The 18,654-nt window shown below is 38.5% G+C and overlaps 4 protein-coding genes across 9 annotated transcripts in view; 2 read left to right on the top strand and 2 right to left on the bottom strand.

Annotated features, from left to right (window-relative positions):
- Positions 1–18,654, bottom strand: part of LOC125801117 (zinc finger protein 850-like) — a 527,199-nt gene that overhangs the window by 272,750 nt on the left and 235,795 nt on the right. The gene's annotated exons all lie outside the window — the stretch shown is intronic.
- The window catches only part of LOC125801170 (zinc finger protein 585A-like), a 272,387-nt gene that overhangs the window by 45,956 nt on the left and 207,777 nt on the right, over positions 1–18,654 (top strand). The window lies entirely within an intron of this gene.
- Positions 10,497–13,245, bottom strand: LOC125801137 (E3 SUMO-protein ligase ZBED1-like). The gene is made up of 2 exons (XM_049477315.1): positions 11,835–13,245; positions 10,497–11,697 (listed from the first exon to the last, which is right to left on the bottom strand). Exons 1-2 carry the CDS (start codon positions 13,074–13,076, stop codon positions 11,155–11,157), a joined length of 1,785 nt encoding a protein of 594 aa, XP_049333272.1. The 5' UTR covers positions 13,077–13,245; the 3' UTR covers positions 10,497–11,154.
- On the top strand, positions 13,252–17,893 carry LOC125801242 (zinc finger protein 585A-like). Its single transcript, XM_049477662.1, has one exon. The coding sequence runs from the start codon at positions 13,299–13,301 to the stop codon at positions 14,487–14,489; it is 1,191 nt and encodes a 396-aa protein (XP_049333619.1). The 5' UTR covers positions 13,252–13,298; the 3' UTR covers positions 14,490–17,893.

Below are 18,654 nucleotides of genomic sequence, written 5' to 3' on the forward strand. Positions count from 1 at the left end.
GCACTATTCAGCGCTGCTGTTTTAATAAATATATAAGTAAATTTGAAGCATTAAATGTAGTTTATTTAATTTATATTAGGAACGTGGGGCGGGAGCAATTTTTTTTGCGGAGCGGTAACGAGACAGAAACGCGGGAGCGTGGAAGAGTGGGTTTAAAAATCAGTCTCGCGCAGACCTCTATTATACATGATAATAAAAAATGAAGGCTCTTCGAAACTGATTTATATAATAAAACGTAAGGGGTAATGTGGCAACAGTAGGGGCTAAATCGGTTACAAAAGCCTGGCCTACAAAAATGATATCTGAACGAATTTCCTCTTATCTAATATAATTTAAAATGGTTTAAAAATATAAAATAATTTCTAAGCAAACGAAATATTTAATATTGAGCTTATAGCCCAAGTGCAAAAATACAAAATCAGTAATAAGACTATGCCCTGCACAATCCTTAAACCGAAATAGACCAAGTACAATAACGTCATTAACAATGACTTTCCTCTACTCTAATATAATTTAACATGGTTTAAAAATATAAAATAATTTCTAAACAAACGAAATATTTAATATTGAGCTTATAGCCCAAGTGCAAAAATACAAAATCAGTAATATGCCCTGCACAATCCTTTAACCGAAATAGACCAAGTACAGTTTACAATGACTGTCCTCTAATATAATCAACAATGTTTAAGAATATAAAATACTTCCTGAACAAACGTTTTTTTTTTTGTTTGTTTTTTTAAGCAAATAGCCTAAGTGTGAAAACACAAACAGCAATTTACTGGGCTGGCTTGCGCAGCGGAGAAACCGTGCAGCAGCAGCCTCCTAGCCTGCTTACGCAGCGGATAAGCCGCGGTGTGGGGCAGCAGAAATTCCGGGATGAAAACAGAAAGAAATCTGGGCTAAAAACACAGAAAAAATATGGGGTGAAAACACAAAAATCCGGGATAAAAACACCAAAAATCCGGGGTGAATATGTCTCGTCGGTCAGAGCAAATTGAACATTTTTCAGTGGATTAAAGGGGCCGTGATTTGCTTTTTAATTTTTTTTAACCTCTTTTTTTAAAAACGATATTCGAATATTCGCTTCGAATCAGTGCCGAATATCCGGAGCTCAAAAAACGCTATTCGGGCCAGCCCTAGTGCAGATACTGATAAAAACGTGTTTATTATAAAATAAACAGATGTAAGACGTAGTCAATACAGAAAAATGGGTAATCACCAATAACCAGAGCAATGAAGACAAAACCATACCATAAACAAGAGATAGTCCAGAGTTCATACACGAGAGATCCAATGTCAGAGGTAATCCAAGAGGCAGTAGTGAAAACACAGTCCAGGTAACACACAAGCAATCCAATATCAGAGGCAAAGGCAATACCGTATTTTTCGGACACACATATGGGCAGCCCACATCGGGCCATTGGGGATTTGCACATCGGTGCAGTATCGGCCCCACGCCATCGGCCCCATATGGGCAGCCCACATCGGGCCATTGGGGACTTGCACGTTGTGCGGTATCGGCCCCACGCCATCGGCCCCATACGGGCAGCCCAAATCGGACCAATGGGTATTTGCACATCGGTGCGGTATCAGCCCCACATCATCGGCCCCATATGGGCAGCCCACTTAGGGCCAACGGAGATTTGCTCATCGGGACGGCACCAGCACCATGGCGTCGGCCCATTTCAGGCAGCCCACATTGGGCCAATGGAGATTTGCTCACCAGTATAGCGTCGGCCCCACGGCGTGGGCCCTTTTCAGGCAGCCCACATTTGGCCAGCGAAGATATACTCCTGTATGCAAAATCAACACCAAAGCATTGGCCCATTGGGCCAACAGAGATTTGCAGAGCTCTAACACTAACACACACCCACACACACACACTGACTCATGCCCTCAGTGGAAAACCAATTGTGGCCCCAAATTTTTAGAACTGTGCAATATTGAACAGTGAACACTTTTCAAGAAAGAAAATTTAAAGCTGTGCTATTGGCACTTTGACATTTTTTGCAACTGGCTGTAAAACAATTATATAAATAACACAATTTAAAGTGTATAGTAAATTAATACATTTATTACAAAGTATCATGTATGAAATATAAACAACACACAACAATATTTAAGTAAATTACTTAATAATAAATCCCAAATTTATATTTTAGCATGTAGATAAACATGTACTGCGTAAATATCTCCATTTGCAAAAACAGTATTTATAATAAACGGTATGATATAAATATCAAACATAATGCAAAATAACAAAGAATTATACAACTTAAAAAAAAGATAAATAAATAAATAATAATAATATATATATAATATATATATACACATCAATAAAAACAGCAAATCATATTCTTGAATAAATACTTAAATGCACTAGACTGATGTAGTAGATGAATAATAAACTGATACTATTATTGCTACTGGAACAAAGCCTCTGGGGTGGGTTTCCCAAAAACGATCAACCTTAGCGAATAACGAACGAACTAACGAATGACGTGAGTAAAGAACGAGCCAGTTCTGCAAGTGTTTCCCAAAGAGCTTCGCAACGTGAAAATTAACAAAGGAGGTTAAAGAACGTCTTTGTTGAATCCTCCCCTGAAACAGCGCACTCAATCGATCCACACATATCGATTATTATGCAGTATTTATTCAGTATTACACCCTAAAAATGTAAAAAAGTGTTGTAATCATCAATATTATACATATTTTGAAATTTAAATTACAAAAGGATGTACTTTGGCATTAATAAAATACTCCTACAGATACATATGGCTAAATAAATAAGTCATATGTTTATATATAAATGTTTAATAAACATTAAACTTAAAACTATTATTGTTAATATATTATATTAATATATATTGTACAAATATTATTAATAGTAATATTGATAATAATATTAATTTATTATTATTATAATTATTAATAGTATAAAAATAATATAATAATACATATACGTATGTTCCTGTGTGTGTGTGAGTGTGTATATATACACTGCTCAAAAAAATAAAGGGAACACTCAAATAACACATCCTAGATCTGAATGAATGAAATATTCTCATTGAATACTTTGTTCTGTACAAAGTTGAATGTGCTGACAACAAAATCACACAAAAATCATCAATGGAAATGAAATTTATTAACCAATGGAGGCCTGGATTTGGAGCCACACACAAAATTAAAGTGAAAAAACACACTACAGGCTGATCCAACTTTAATGTAATGTCCTTAAAACAAGTCAAAATGAGGCTCAGTATTGTGTGTGGCCTCCACGTGCCTGTATGACCTCCCTACAACGCCTGGGCATGCTCCTGATGAGGTGGCAGATGGTCTCCTGAGGGATCTCCTCCCAGACCTGGACTAAAGCATCCACCAACTCCTGGACAGTCTGTGGTGCAACGTGACGTTGGTGGATGGAGCGAGACATGATGTCCCAGATGTGCTCAATCGGATTCAGGTCTGGGGAACGGACGAGTCCGTCTCATGCTACCACGAGTGTGAAAGCACCACCAACATTCAAAACTGACCAAAACATCAGCCAGACAGCATAGGTTCTGAGAAGTGGTCTGTGGTCCCCACCTGCAGAACCACTCCTTTATTGAGTGTGTCTTGCTAATTGCCAATAATTTCCACCTGTTGTCTATTCCATTTGCACAACAGCAGGTGAAATTGATTGTCAATCAGTGTTGCTTCCTAAGTGGACAGTTTAATTTCACAGAAGTTTGATTTACTTGGAGTCTTATTGTGTTATTTGAGTGTTCCCTTTATTTTTTTGAGCAGTGTATATATATATATATACACACACACACACACACACACACACACTGTAAAGCTCCAGCTCATCCTAAATCAACATCTCAGTTGGGTTTAGGTCAGGGGATTTTGAAGGCATGCACCTCTTTGTTAACTAGATAATACCATATGCGTCAATAAATTGTTTTCATAGTTTTAATATTAATCGACAATGTAAAAAAAAAAAAAAAAAAAAAAAAAAAGAGACGCGTCAACTTTTGACTGGTGTTTATATATTTGTGAGCTGACACACCCCAGAGTTTGCCCAGATGAACGGCCACAATGTTGATTAGAAGCACCTAAATAAAGAATAATATTAAATATTACCTGCACATTCACCGATACCCTTTACAATACGTGTAGGTGTGAGTAAAGAAACTGCAGGCGTCCCCTGCACCGGACCTACAGTACCAGGAATTTTCCCAATAGAATGGAAATATATTGTATTGTGCTGTAATTCCCGGGCTGGTGGGAAGTGTATATAAGTGTGTGTATGCCACATAACAGCCTGATTACAGAATCCACGGACTTGGTGACTTTGCAGCTTTGCTTAGACCGTGAGCATCATCTACAGGAATCTGGATTTTAATAATTTATGGGTTTGATTGGTCAATTCCAGTATGCCCAGTTAGACTACACAGAGAAAGTTGGCATTATAATATAATATAATATAATATAATATAATATAATATAACTCATTCATTCACTTACTCACTCATCGCCAACCGCTTTATCCGTTAAGGGTCGCGGGGGGGTGGCTGGAGTCTATACCAGCCGGCATCGGGGGGAAGGCAGTATACACCCTGGACAGGCCGCCAATCCATCGCAGGGCAGACAGACACACAGACACATCCACTCACACACTCACACCTAAGGGGCAATTTTTATCCGACATCCAATTAGCCTGAACTTTGGACTGTGGGAGGAAACCGGAGCACCAGTAGACACGGGAAATAATAATATAATATAATAATATTAATTATTATAATAATAATAATTATATATATAATATAATTGATTATAATTAATAGTAACATAATATAATTGCTTCAACCAGGGAAATTATAATTTTTCTCCCTCAAAATTGGCGGTCCCTGGTGTTTAAGGTGCTGAACTGCAAGTCGAGATCCCCTAAAGAAGCTCTTAAGAATAACGACTGGGTGAGGTCACTCGTTAATCTGCGAGCGAGTTTACGTAGTACTTTAGTTACGCACGGGTTTGGGAAACACTCTTTAATTAACGATCAATCTTAAGTACGAGTTAACGAAGTTCTTAGCGTAACAAAGCTTTCAGGAAACCCACCCCTGATCTCTATTATTAATTTTATTCCTCTTGCTTGTAGACTTGGAACCAAAATGTCATCCCAATCAAACCAGTAAAAAAAATTCTAATTGAATATAACATTAGTTTTTGCATTAAGGTTTTTATCTCACAGCAATAATAATGAAGGAGAAAATAGATGTACTTTACATAAATAGAACAGATATAGTTAATCATAATATAAAAAATGAATATTGTTTATGCCTTAATATAGCATAGATCATAAATTAACTATTTTTTTGAAGAGACTGCATGAGACGATGCTTCCGTCCACCTGAACGGTCCCGTGCATTCCAAAGCCAAACCTTTGCAACCTGCTCGATCTCTGCATCCTTTGGTGGTGGCATGATTGATCTCCTCACGGCCTCTTAAAATAATAATATAGAGATATGAGAATGCAGTCAGGTAAATACTACATCTGTTAGTGTCTTTTCATGTACAATGCTTAATTTTAGAGAAATTTGCAGACTGTATTTGATTACAGTGATTCTTATATAGTGATAGTTATTTGAATTTGAATTTCTTCAGGCTATTCATGGTGAAACATAAATAGCCTTTACAGTCACTGTGTGTGACTGGTAGTTACATTCTATAAACATGTGAGGTGGCTGATATCAGGATATCAGGTTCACAAAAATACCAAAACTTTTTAAAATGATATCTTTCCCTTAGCTTAACTGGCTATCTTTGCATTAGCTTAACTGAATATCTTTCCCTTAGCTTAACTGGCTAGCTTTCCATTAGCTTAACTGAATATCTTTCCCTTAGCTTAACTGGCTATCTTTGCATTTGCTTAACTGGATATCTTTCCCTTAGCTTAGCTGGATATCTTTCCCTTAGCTTAACTGGCTAGCTTTCCATTAGCTTATTTGAATATCTTTCCCTTAGCTTAACTGGCTATCTTTCCCTTAGCTTGACTGGCTAGCTTTCCATTAGCTTAATTGAATATCTTTCCCTTAGCTTAACTGGCTATCTTTCCCTTAGCTTGACTTGCTATCTTTGCATTAGCTTAACTGGCTATCTTTCCCTTAGCTTAACTGGCTAGCTTTCCATTAGCTTAACTGAATATCTTTCCCTTAGCTTAACTGGCTAGCTTTCCATTAGCTTAACTGAATATCTTTCCCTTAGCTTAACTGGCTATCTTTGCATTTGCTTAACTGGATATCTTTCCCTTAGCTTAGCTGGATATCTTTCCCTTAGCTTAACTGGCTAGCTTTCCATTAGCTTATTTGAATATCTTTCCCTTAGCTTAACTGGCTATCTTTCCCTTAGCTTGACTGGCTAGCTTTCCATTAGCTTAATTGAATATCTTTCCCTTAGCTTAACTGGCTATCTTTCCCTTAGCTTGACTTGCTATCTTTGCATTAGCTTAACTGGCTATCTTTCCCTTAGCTTAACTGGCTAGCTTTCCATTAGCTTAATTGAATATCTTTCCCTTAGCTTAACTGGCTATCTTTCCCTTAGCTTGACTGGCTATCTTTGCATTAGCTTAACTGGCTATCTTTCCCTTAGCTTAACTGGCTAGCTTTCCGTTAGCTTAACTGGATATCTTTCCCTTAGCTTAACTGGCTATCTTTCCCTTAGCTTAGCTGGATATCTTTCCCTTAGCTTAACTGGCTATATTTCCGTTAGCTTAGCTGGATATCTTTCCCTTAGCTTAACTGGCTATATTTCCGTTAGCTTAGCTGGCTAGCTTTCCCTTAGCTTAACTGGCTATCTTTCCCTTAGCTTAACTGGCTATTTTTCCCTTAGCTTAACTGGCTATCTTTCCCTTAGCTTTACTGGCTATCTTTCCCTTAGCTTTACTGGCTATCTTTCCCTTAGCTTAACTGGCTATATTTCCGTTAGCTTAGCTGGATATCTTTCCCTTAGCTTAACTGGCTATCTTTCCCTTAGCTTAACTGGTTATTTTTCCCTTAGCTTAACTGGCTATCTTTCCCTTAGCTTAAGTGGATATCTTTCCCTTAGCTTAAGTGGATATCTTTCCATTTTCCATTTCCCTTAATATTTCCCTTAGCAAGCCATTGTTCCCTTAGCTGGTTATTGTTGACATACTTGGATATAAAGTTAACTTACTTAACAGCCGTCTTTCTCCAAGAGCCGAGATAAGCTGCCAACTTGGGAGCCCCTCGTGTTATTTAAATGTGAGGTAAATTCTCATTCTAACTTAGCACAATGCTAACTTTTTTTTAGCACAATGCTAACTTCAACATAGCTACCCTTATAATGCTACAATAACCTGAGAGTGGTAACTGCATTAGCACCACATTAGCGTATCTTAGCAAAAAATAGAAAAGCGTATAGTAGAACAGAAATTATAACTTACCTTTCAGTCACTTTGACAGACCAAAGTCACTCACTGACTTTGCCTTTAAGCTTGATCGTTGCTCTGTGGTAAAGGCACGTGCAGGGAGGGGGGAGGAGGAGGGGGGTGGATTTGTTGGTTACATGATCCTCACAATTAAATATCACATGAAAAAATAAAAAAAATATGTAACTTTTATAACCTTGCTGGCCTACACAAAGTGTATAGTCAAGCACAAAAACATTTATAATTTAATATTTTTATTTATTTATTATCAGCACTACCAATAATAAAGGTGAGATTATGAATCAGCACCATGGAGCAAAGTCGTAGCTATCCAAAATATTAAATACAAATATTTTTATAAATAAAAATGTATAGCTATACAGTATATGTCTTGAAAAATATAAAGGTCTCTGCACAACTCTGCTGTGGTACCTTGATTTTTCTCCACTTTTGGTTTAGAAAATCTTTCAGAGCTGATACTACATTTCACACAGTGTTGCTCCTATCCACTAAGCTAGCTAATCTACCTAGCTCTCACAGACAAAAACAATAAAAAATATTCAGATACCCTTCATATGAACTTGTTATGACACAAACTTTCAGATTGTAAAATATTGTATGGTAAATTTGGGCTGACCCAGAGTAACCTAGCATAGGATTTGTGTGGGCATGCTCACATATGTGTGCGTGTTGCCCACATATAACACACAATGCCTACAGTGTGTAAATGGTGCAGGCTGAATTAGGGCTGACCCACAGTGGCCCTGCATGAGATTTGTGTGCACATGCCAAAGTGCAGGTTGCCGACATATAACCCATACCGGGTATGAAATGGTGCAGGCTGAATTTGGGCTGACCACACTGGCTCTGCATGGGAATTGTGTGGGCATGCTAAACTGTGCTTTGCCCACATATATCCCTCACTGGCCCTTCAGGGTGTGAAATGGTGCAGGCTGAATGTGGGCTGACCCACAGTGGGCCTGCCTGGGATTTGTGTGGGCGCATCAAAGTGTTGGCTGTCCAAATAATTCCCACACTGGGCCTACAGGGGCATTAATGCACTGGACCAGTTCAGGCTAGCCCACAGCGGCCTTTTATAGGATTTGAGTGGGCGAGCCAATGAACAGGCTGCCCACAGAAAACCCATGTTGGGCCTGTTTGGAATTTTAATGGGCTAGCCCCTGCCCACAGTGCCCGCACTTAGCCCACGAAGGGCCGATGTGTAGCTTTTTGCTGGGTAATAATGCACTCCATATATGCAGGATTAAAGTAAAATAAATTATACTGGACATAAACATATATAAAATGTCTCTAGAAGATATATAATAGAAAATGAAAACAGTGTGAATTTTTCTTTTGCTTAAAACAGCAAGAAAGTACTACCCTGAATGTGATAATTAGGGGTGGGTGATATGGCTCCATATTTCAGGGTAATATAGTTCATGATATTCAAAAATATTGGCAACATTATTTCTTACGATATTTTATGTCATACTGCCTTATTAAAACAGATTAATGTCATTTCTGGAGCTGTGATTGTATGCAGATAAATTATCCCATAAATGGTCCTACACCTGAATAAAAAAAGTAATATTATCTAATTTCTAGAACATAAAAACAGGAAGGGGTAGGTCGAGACTCTTCATCAAGCATATACATTTAATACAGGCTTTTTCTGCTTCCGGTCACTGAAATTATTGTATTGAAAAACTAAATATTTGATTATAAAAGGTGAGGGGTAGAGATATACTGCAAGTCAGAAAATTACAAAGATATTTATAAGATAAAATGAGATACACTTTGTTAGAGCAGTATGACATATTTACAGCTAGTGCTGGACGATATGGCCAAAATTTACATCACGATACATTCCTTAATTTCGGTCGATACAATATAGATGGATATAAATATTTGGAAGGCCTCAGAAAAACTGTTAGGAATCCCTGCAATGGAAATCTGTACCTATTACTGTCTTTAAAGCCTTCTCTCATAAAAAACTGTATAATACTTTAGAAATTAAAAAATGTCAGAATGAAATAATGCTCACCTTTATTTGCATGTAGCAATATAAAAACATGACATCTCTGTCAAACAAAAACCAATAACCTATTTACATTTTACCAATATAAATAACTTTACATTACAACAGAGGCAGAGCTTCTTATCCTTTTGTAAACATATTTAACAGATCAAAACAAAAGTGCCTCATCCAGGATAAAGAATGCAGAAAGCCTTCATTTATATAAAAGGAACATGATATCACCGTCAAATAAACAAACCTATATCAACTATAAATAACTTAGATACAACATAAACTACATAAGTGCTTCAGCCAGAATAAGGAAGATATTGTGTGTAGTGAAACTGCTTGAGGTGGTGGAACAGATTAGATGCATTACTGTTGCTAGTCAACTCCACTTTCCGGCACAATTGGGAGCAAGCTGAAGTTTATCAGACCTTTGAAAGCCGAACACTGAATTAGACCTGCCTCCCTCAACTATCTCTCCTGTTTAATCACTTGTGGAAGCATCAGGTGTGCTCATTCTGCATCTAAAATCTAAAATTCTGCATCAGGGCCGAGCCTAATCGAGGAACTCGGTTCGGCCGCACTGCGCTCCGCTCGGCTTCATAGCGGGAGGTTCTAGGTGTGGACCGGAGCGCAGCCGAGCTTCAAGTTTTAGTAGTATGGATTATAGTGTAAAGTGTGATACTACTAAAGTAGTAGTATAACACTGTATTCAGTGCTGGACAGCAGCAGTGTTTCTGCTACATACATTTTGCAGCTGCAGCCTGCTGACAGTCAAGATACAACTACCTATTAAAATGTCTGTGAATTTATAATGGGATAAAAGTACTGAAGCCTTTATTGTAGTATGAAGGTGTCCCAGTATTTTTCTCCATATAGTGTAACTAATGTAGGTAATTCTTTTTGGTTAATTGACCTGCTTTTATTTTAATACACAAAATTTTTTTTCTTTGTTTTTCCAGAATAAACAACCAGGATATTTAATAAAGAACAGTGTTAAACTGCTGAAAGAGGTGAAGCACAAGCCATCCAGAATAGGGATGCAAATTATCGATTAATTCATTAATCATTAGTTGATTGATCTTATCGATCGACTTTCGATTAATTGATAAGCGGCGTTTTTCACCTGAATTTCAGTGTTTCAATAGGGGCTTTAAAAATATCAGCTAAATAGTTAAAACACTGAGTTCAAAAAGTGCATATTATATTATGATAATTATATTGTATTATATTATATTATATATTCCTCAAGTAATTATGCATTAGGAAAAGAAAGCAGACGTTTTTTTTATGGTATAACAAAATACATTCTTTAATTTAAAAAAAAAAGAAATAAATTAAGGACTGGCTCAGTTCTTGCATTTGAAACATTAGACATATTAAAAAAAAAGAATAGAAGAAATTAAATAGACAGCCAAACAGAATATTATTGAGCCTATAGATTATGAAGAAACTGCATCTAGGCTATTAATTAGGAAATCCTCAACAATCCTCAACTGAATCATTCACAACATTTTCTGCCTTAATTTGTATAGGGTTACAGCAAAATAGAATGAAATGTTCACAGGGTCCCTGGACACAACATAAAACATTACAGGGCCTCAAACCAGAACAAGCAAATAAAGTAATGATCAAATCATGTTACCCTTTCGTGTCTGAAATGTGACAAATGGCTATACAGCTCATATCACAACTGGACCTATATATTTTTGTTCAAGAAAATGAGCATGTTAACGTGGTCAGGGGTAAGGCGTGTGCGCAGTCTATTTACAGTTAGGCCAGCTGCTGAAAATACACGCTCAGATGGGACTGATGTGCCTGGCGTACACAAATACTGTTTTGCTAGTTTTGCCAGCGTCGGAAACCTCCCTTCATTCACTTTCCACCAGCATGTGGGGTTCTGCTCAAGAAGTGCAGGAGGGTCCTTTAAGTACATGTCCACTTCGCTCTCCACGCCACCTTTGTGGGCATTGGAATAGGTTTCACCCAGGAGTAAACTCATAGCAGATGTAGACCCATGTAGCTGAGGCGCTGCTGTCTGGACAGTGTTCACGTCGTCTCCAGCGGCGGCGGCGGCGGCACCTGTTGCTGTGACGCTGTCGCGTTCAGCTGTAGCCAGTTCAAGCAGTTTGGAATGAGCTGACCTCCTGGTAGCTGGAGGTAGAAATCCCAGGTGTTTGTGGCGAGGGTCAAGCATAGTTGCGACCATAGGGGTGGATGAGTCGAGGTTATCTGACTTAATCTGTTGAAAATAGATTCAGGTGTTTGCGTCATTATATATTTTTTATCATTATTATTATTGTTATTATTATTATTATTATTATTATTATTATTATTATTATTGAATATAGATAGTTTTAATAATTAATGGATGCATACCTTCATGCGCTCGCCCAGCGAATCTCGCACTCTTTCCTTGAACTCTGCGACTTTTTGGCTGTCTCCGTCTGCAGCGCCGAGGTGATTGTTTATTAGACTGAAGGTGATGGGGTAAGTGTTTGAGATTGACACCTCCGACTCGGCAGACATCACCGTAGTTGCACACTTCAGGGTTCCCAACACGGGTGCCATATCTTCCATTAGCTGCCAGTAGTCGTCTCTCAACTCCAGCGTCCTCGCATCTGCCAGTTTTGTCACGGACCGGTCTGATAACACGGCTGACACGGCCCACCGCTGTTCGACTAGGCGCTGAAACATGTCAAAGACAGAGTTCCACCTGGTTTTACAGGATTGAATGAGGCGATGCGGTGGAAGCGACATTTGCTGTTGCTTTTCTTCCAGGGCTTTGGCTGCGATTGTGCTGTGGTGGAAATGTTTCACCAACCTTCCCGCTGCCACTATTGCTCTGCTTATCCCAGCAGCAGCAAAGCCATCATTGACTGCGAGATTTAGCGTGTGTGCAAAACATGCAACTGATTTCCAGCTGACTCGTGTGGGGTTGTTTGCTTGGACAATGTTTCTAGCGTTGTCGTGAACACACGCTGTAACGCGACCGGAGAGTCCCCAAGTCTCCACAACATCATTGAGCTTGTCAGCTAAATTGTCAGCGGTGTGTCTATCCGACATGTTCGTCGTAACCAGGACTGCAGATTTTAGCTGCCAGTTCTCGTCAGTGTAGTGGCACGTCACGGTAATGTAACTTTCTGTTGTTAGAGCCGTCCAACAATCTGTTGTCAGGGCTACAGCAGTAGCAGTAGCTAGCTTTGTTTTTAGCTCACCCTTCTTTTTTTCGTAGCGAGCTTCGAGGCGGGAGGTTATTGATGGCCTCGAAGGGGTATTGTAGCCTGGCTCTAGGAACGCAATGAGATCCTGAAATCCTGCACCGTCAACTGTGTTGATTGGCATCAAATCTCTCTCGATCATGCTGCATATCCTCTCTGTTATGCCCTCTGCCCTTCTCTCATCACACGCTCGCCTTCCCAGTGTAGCTGTGATTTTAGGTTGACCAGGTGCACTGGTGCCATGCAAGAGAGCTGCATGCACGGTGTTCAAATGATAACTGAGTGAGCTAGTAGAACTGTTGTATTTTAATACCGCATTACACAGAGAACATTTGACTTCTTTGCCTAAATTAACAATGTTGAAATGGTCCCACACCGCACTTCTTTTCGCCCGCTTCATTTTGTTTTCAACCCCAGTCTCTCGCGAGACGTGTTCACCTCTCGTTCTCACGCTCTGTTCAAGTTACTACAGCAGCGCCCTCTAGCGGTTAATCGTGATTAATACATTTTGTTCGAGCAAACTCTTGATCGACAATTAATCTAAAGTCGATTAATCATTTGCATCCCTAATCCAGAAGAATCTCCTGAAAACGCAGAAATTGTTGCTACATTTCACAGACACATGGAGCCAAGTCCCAACATGGAGGAACATCAGCACTCTGTCAAGAGTTTTACTAAACAGAGTGATCTCAAAAAACACCAGCGCATTCACACAGGAGAGAAACCGTATCACTGCTCAGACTGTGGGAAGAGTTTTACTGCACAGAGTAGTCTCAAACTGCATCAGCGCATTCACACAGGAGAGAAACCGTATCACTGCTCAGACTGTGGGAAGAGTTTTAATCAACAGGGTAATCTCAAAAATCACCAGCGCATTCACACAGGAGAGAAACCGTATTACTGTTTCGACTGTGGGAAGAGTTTTACTCAACAGGGTAATCTCAAAAAACACCAGCGCATTCACACAGGAGAGAAACCACATCACTGCTCAGACTGTGGGAAGAGTTTTACTACACAGAGTGATCTCAAAATACACCAGCGCATTCACACAGGAGAGAAACCGTATTACTGCTCCGATTGTGGGAAGAGTTTTACTGAACAGAGTAGTCTCAAAATACACCAGCGCATTCACACAGGAGAGAAACCGTATCACTGCTCAGACTGTGGGAAGAGTTTTACTCAACAGAGTAATCTCAAAATACACCAGCGCATTCACACAGGAGAGAAACCGTATCACTGCTCAGACTGTGGAAAGAGTTTTACTAAACAGAGTACTCTCAAAAATCACCAGCGCATTCACACAGGAGAGAAACCGTATTACTGTTTCGACTGTGGGAAGAGTTTTACTGAACAGAGTAGTCTCAAAATACACCAGCGCATTCACACAGGAGAGAAACCGTATCACTGCTCAGACTGTGGGAAGAGTTTTACTAAACAGTTTAATCTCAAAATACACCAGCGAATTCACACAGGAGAGAAATTGTATTACTGTTTCGACTGTGGGAAGAGTTTTACTGAACAGAGTAGTCTCAAAATACACCAGCGCATTCACACAGGAGAGAAACCGTATCACTGCTCAGACTGTGGGAAGAGTTTTACTTTACAGAGTGATCTCAAAAAACACCAGCGCATTCACACAGGAGAGAAACCATATCACTGTTCAGATTGTGGGAAGAGTTTTACTCAACAGAGTAATCTCAAACTGCATCAGCGCATTCACACAGGAGAGAAACCGTATCACTGTTCAGACTGTGGGAAGAGTTTTACTTTACAGAGTGAACTTATATTACATCAGTGCATTCACAAAAGATAGAAAAGTATCCCAAATCTGTTCCTCTGCCATAAAAAATGCAAACCTTAAATCTTTCAGACAGCCAAAAACACCTCATCATGCACAAAATCTTCAGTCTGTTACAAGAACTTCATTTAAAAATGGCTTTTTACAGGTTCAGAAAAATGAATCTTATCCAGAGATGATGTTTACTGAATTTCATGCTGTGTTTTTATGTATGTTTGTATACCTACATTAGTTAATGCCTGCAGAGCTCTTCAACACTTAGTGTTGTGTTTTAAGAAGTTTTTACACACAGAATCATAAATGGTACCACTAACAGCATAAACTAGGAACATACATTTTTACAATTTTTTCAGTGATATGCTGAATAAATAGTAAAGCGATGATGCTAGCTCAGAGTAAAATCGTATATTAAATCTCAGCATTAGCTTTAGAACTAATAATAAACAAAAGTGAGGATTTTATCATTCTGGGACATTTTTAGGTTTAAAAATTGAATATGCTTTGCCATAAGTAGGAAATGATCATTTGGTCAACTTATGTCATTTACAGCCTTAACACATTCTCAATTGTTTACATATAAAAACTTTCTTTATTTTTTCCTCCACTCCACGTTTGTAGCTTGTAGTTGGAGCGAGGGCACTGCCAGTGTTTGCTCCAGATGTTAGATTAGCATTACTTAGTCTTTTAAAATTTAGATGTCGTAGTTTAAAGGAGTAGAGTATTCTTAGGAGTAGAGAATATTCTTAGCTTGCAACAAAAGGCCAACAAAACCCTTTTCAGAGTTAAAAAAAAAAAAAAAAAAAACGGTCTAGCTGTAGTTTCCATACTGAAAGCAACACTCAGCAGGCTGTGCAGCAGTAAGACTGCAGGATCCTTGATTCCCTCTACTGCACATGTGTCAAACACAAGGCCCGCGGGCCAAATGTGGCCACATCCAAGCGAGAGCTTGTAAGATCTTAGTGTCTATAATAAATAGGTCAGAAGCGTTCTTTGACCAAAAACTACTTTTCCCACAATGCTTGATTGTATTACCCGCGAAGTTACGGCTTACTGCCACTACACGGCAGTGTAGTCATTGATGTGGAAACCCTGCCGGAGGGAAGGCGTAACTTCGCGGGTGGAATTGAGACATACAAACGTTTATCCCATAATGTCCAGAAAAAGAGAAGCTGATGCAGACGGACGGCTGTGCTTCAAGTCGAAAGACCGGTATGCCTTTTGTGTTACGAAGAGTGTTACTGACCAAAATAAACGCTTTTTAGAAGAGATATAAGTTCTGTGTAAATATTTATAAGACAATAGCTGACAAAATCTGTTTTAATGACGTTAATAAACATCACTGTGACAGCGCTAGTCACAGTTTCACCACAGCAAAGGACGAGGACGTGAATAACTTATCTAACCAGCCTTTACTGATTTCTGCCCCCAATAACCCTTTCAATAACCTCTAATAGACTTTAATAGTCTTCAGTAGCCTTCAACAGTCTAACCTTGCAGCCGTGGTGTGTTCACTAAACTCCGTAGTTATAAACATCATGAGGTTAGCAGCGCGCTAACTGACCTGTTTATAATGGAATCCGAGCAGTGACTCCGTGACGGCTGCTCTAAACTGCTGCTGTTAGCTGCTTGGGCTGAAAGATGAACTGTAGAGAGCTGTATTATCTGTTTAGTGGGGTTATTTTATTTCATACACGGAAGAACTTAAAAATTTTAAAAACGCTCCAGACTGGCTGAGCTGAGCCCTGTAGCCCGTGGCTGGGCTGTAGCTCTGACTCAGTAAAGACTGCGGGCTTGTGCTGCTGCTGCTGCAGCTCCGACTAGTGGTTGTATGAGGAACTGCTAAATCTGAGGAAATGCTAAATCTATCACATGTTCTTAACAGCTCACAATTTTTAATTTTATATTTATTAAGCCTTATTTCAGTATCAAACGTTTTGATCAAAGTTAATGTAACTTGTATTTAATGTAATTTCTATTCACTTGAATAGTTTGGTTCTTGATTGATGGAGTTTTTGGATTTCATAACATGACAAATTAAAAGGATTTATGTTAATAGAGCAACAAGCAAACATTTTTCCATGCAACTGTAATATTTGATTGAATAAATAGTATATTGAGAGTTATTTAACATTAAGGAGTAATTACATTCATTTTATATTACATTTGGTTACATTTTATTACATTTATAAGTTACATCTGGCCCTCAGTGGACAGCCAATATGCCAATGTGGCCCTCGGCCAAAATGAGTTTGACACCCCTGCTCTACTGGTTTTCTCATTGGTCTATGGTTCAGTCAGTCTGATTAAAAATCTGCAAGTTAATCTACAGGGATATTTGGTTGTGTTGTGTTGCTAAAGTTATATACTCTGTTATCTTTTCCTTATTTGGTATCATTTTGCTAAAGGGTTTTTTATATCTCTAAAGGTACTAAAAATATCTAATCCATTTACTTTATTGATTGTTTTATCCAGTACCAGCTATTATCGTTGTTTTACATCACCTTATGTATTTACTCATATTCATATCTATGCGATTCAATAAAAGGCTTTTATATTGCAAGATCTGCAATCTTATCTATTCTTTCAACTTAAGCATTTAGCCAAAAGCTTTTGTACACAGCCAAACATACATTCAAGCAACCACTATATACACTGCCTTGCAAAAGTATTCGGCCCCCCCCCCTTGAACTTTTCAAACTTTTGCCACATTTTGGGCTTCAAACATAAATATATGATTTTTTTGTTTGTTTTTTGTGAAGAATTAACAAGTGTGTAAGAATACGGAGGAGTTTTGCCTTACTATGTTCATTGTTCATTGATTAAAGGGTTAATCTGTGTGTAACTAAATCAGCATTTAACTTAATCAGTATGTTATTCAAGCATTTAGCACGATTCATGATGATTCACATTGTGACTTAGAATGTATGTATATTGTGTCCTTGTGCTCAAAGCAAGGCCGTTTTTCTTGCAACTGAGCATGATTGATTTTTTCCAGCAGAACCATGAGTTTCTGTACATGTAATCTATAGTCTGATAAGGTTGGGGTGACCGAGTTCTCGGCTGACGTATAGGATGAATAACTGCTTATCAGTATCAGGATCCGGGGGGTGTGAGGAGCCTCCTCACACACTATTAGACTGAGGCCAGGCGAATGCCTGTTTTTATTAGACTCTGTCTAGGAAGAAGAGTAGAGTTGGGCGGGAGAGCTTCTCCCGAGAGGGACTACAGAGCCACAGGTCCTGTTCACACAGCCGAGAACTCTGGAAACCCCAACTTTTCTCACCTTTGGGGTTTTCCTCTTATTTTCACCTTTTTATTTCAATTCAATTTTTCAATAATCTTTTTACTCAATTTTTGATGTATCCAAAAAAACTGTTTTGCTCAGAAGATTCTTTGAATAAAATCTGACGGAACTACAATTTTGGACTGGATCTCCTTTTCTTCTTTATGACGTATCATGCCAGATACATCATAATTCGAACAGTAGATCAATAATCTTTCAATCGTGAAGTGGAACGAAATTTATTGGATACACATTATGTTGAGATACTCAGTATTTTGAGAACATTGGTATTTAACTCGTGTGAAACTGACACCAATAAATCCATAACTCCTGCTATTTACTTACATAGAAGTGTTTTTTTCTCAGTAGCTCAGTCGCTGTGAAGTGTGGAGAATAGTTTTGCAATATATTGATTATCGCTGAATCGCAGTTTTGAGATATCACCGTTATCATTAATTTACCACTTTGCTCAAAGGTGCTGAAAAAAACTTGAAAATGGGCCTTGAAAGTGCTTGAAAAGTGCTTGAATTTTACCTTGTAAAAGGTGTTTGAACCCTGTGTTTAAAAACCCCAGCAGCACTGCTGCACCTGATCTACATGTACCAACACAACACACACAAACACGTCACCACATTAGTGTCAATGCAGTTTTAAGAAATATTTATCACGAAAATAAAGCTCTCTGGCGCTGGGAATTAAATATACAGGGTAAAATTTAGGCTAATCGGATATGCAGGTGAAAAAAATAAACTGTGAAAAAATATGTGTGTGAATATGTGTATGTTTATACCTACAAATCTCAAATGTAAATTGACATAATATGGACCATTAAATGACGGTAACAACCTGACCGTTTGACACTTAGCTAATCTGCATACCAGTAGGAGAGAGCAGAGA

This window comes from Astyanax mexicanus, chromosome 4 (genome assembly GCF_023375975.1).
Source record: "Astyanax mexicanus isolate ESR-SI-001 chromosome 4, AstMex3_surface, whole genome shotgun sequence".
NCBI classification, from domain to species: domain Eukaryota; kingdom Metazoa; phylum Chordata; class Actinopteri; order Characiformes; family Acestrorhamphidae; genus Astyanax; species Astyanax mexicanus.

Coding starts and splice junctions, on each gene's coding strand:
- LOC125801137 (XM_049477315.1), bottom strand. CDS start 13,076: ATGAAGCGGGCGAAAAGAAGTGCGGTGTGGGACCATTTCAACATTGTT. Junction 11,698..11,834: donor CGCTGGGCGAGCGCATGAAG/GTATGCATCCAT, acceptor TATTTTCAACAG/ATTAAGTCAGATAACCTCGA.
- LOC125801242 (XM_049477662.1), top strand. CDS start 13,299: ATGGAGCCAAGTCCCAACATGGAGGAACATCAGCACTCTGTCAAGAGT.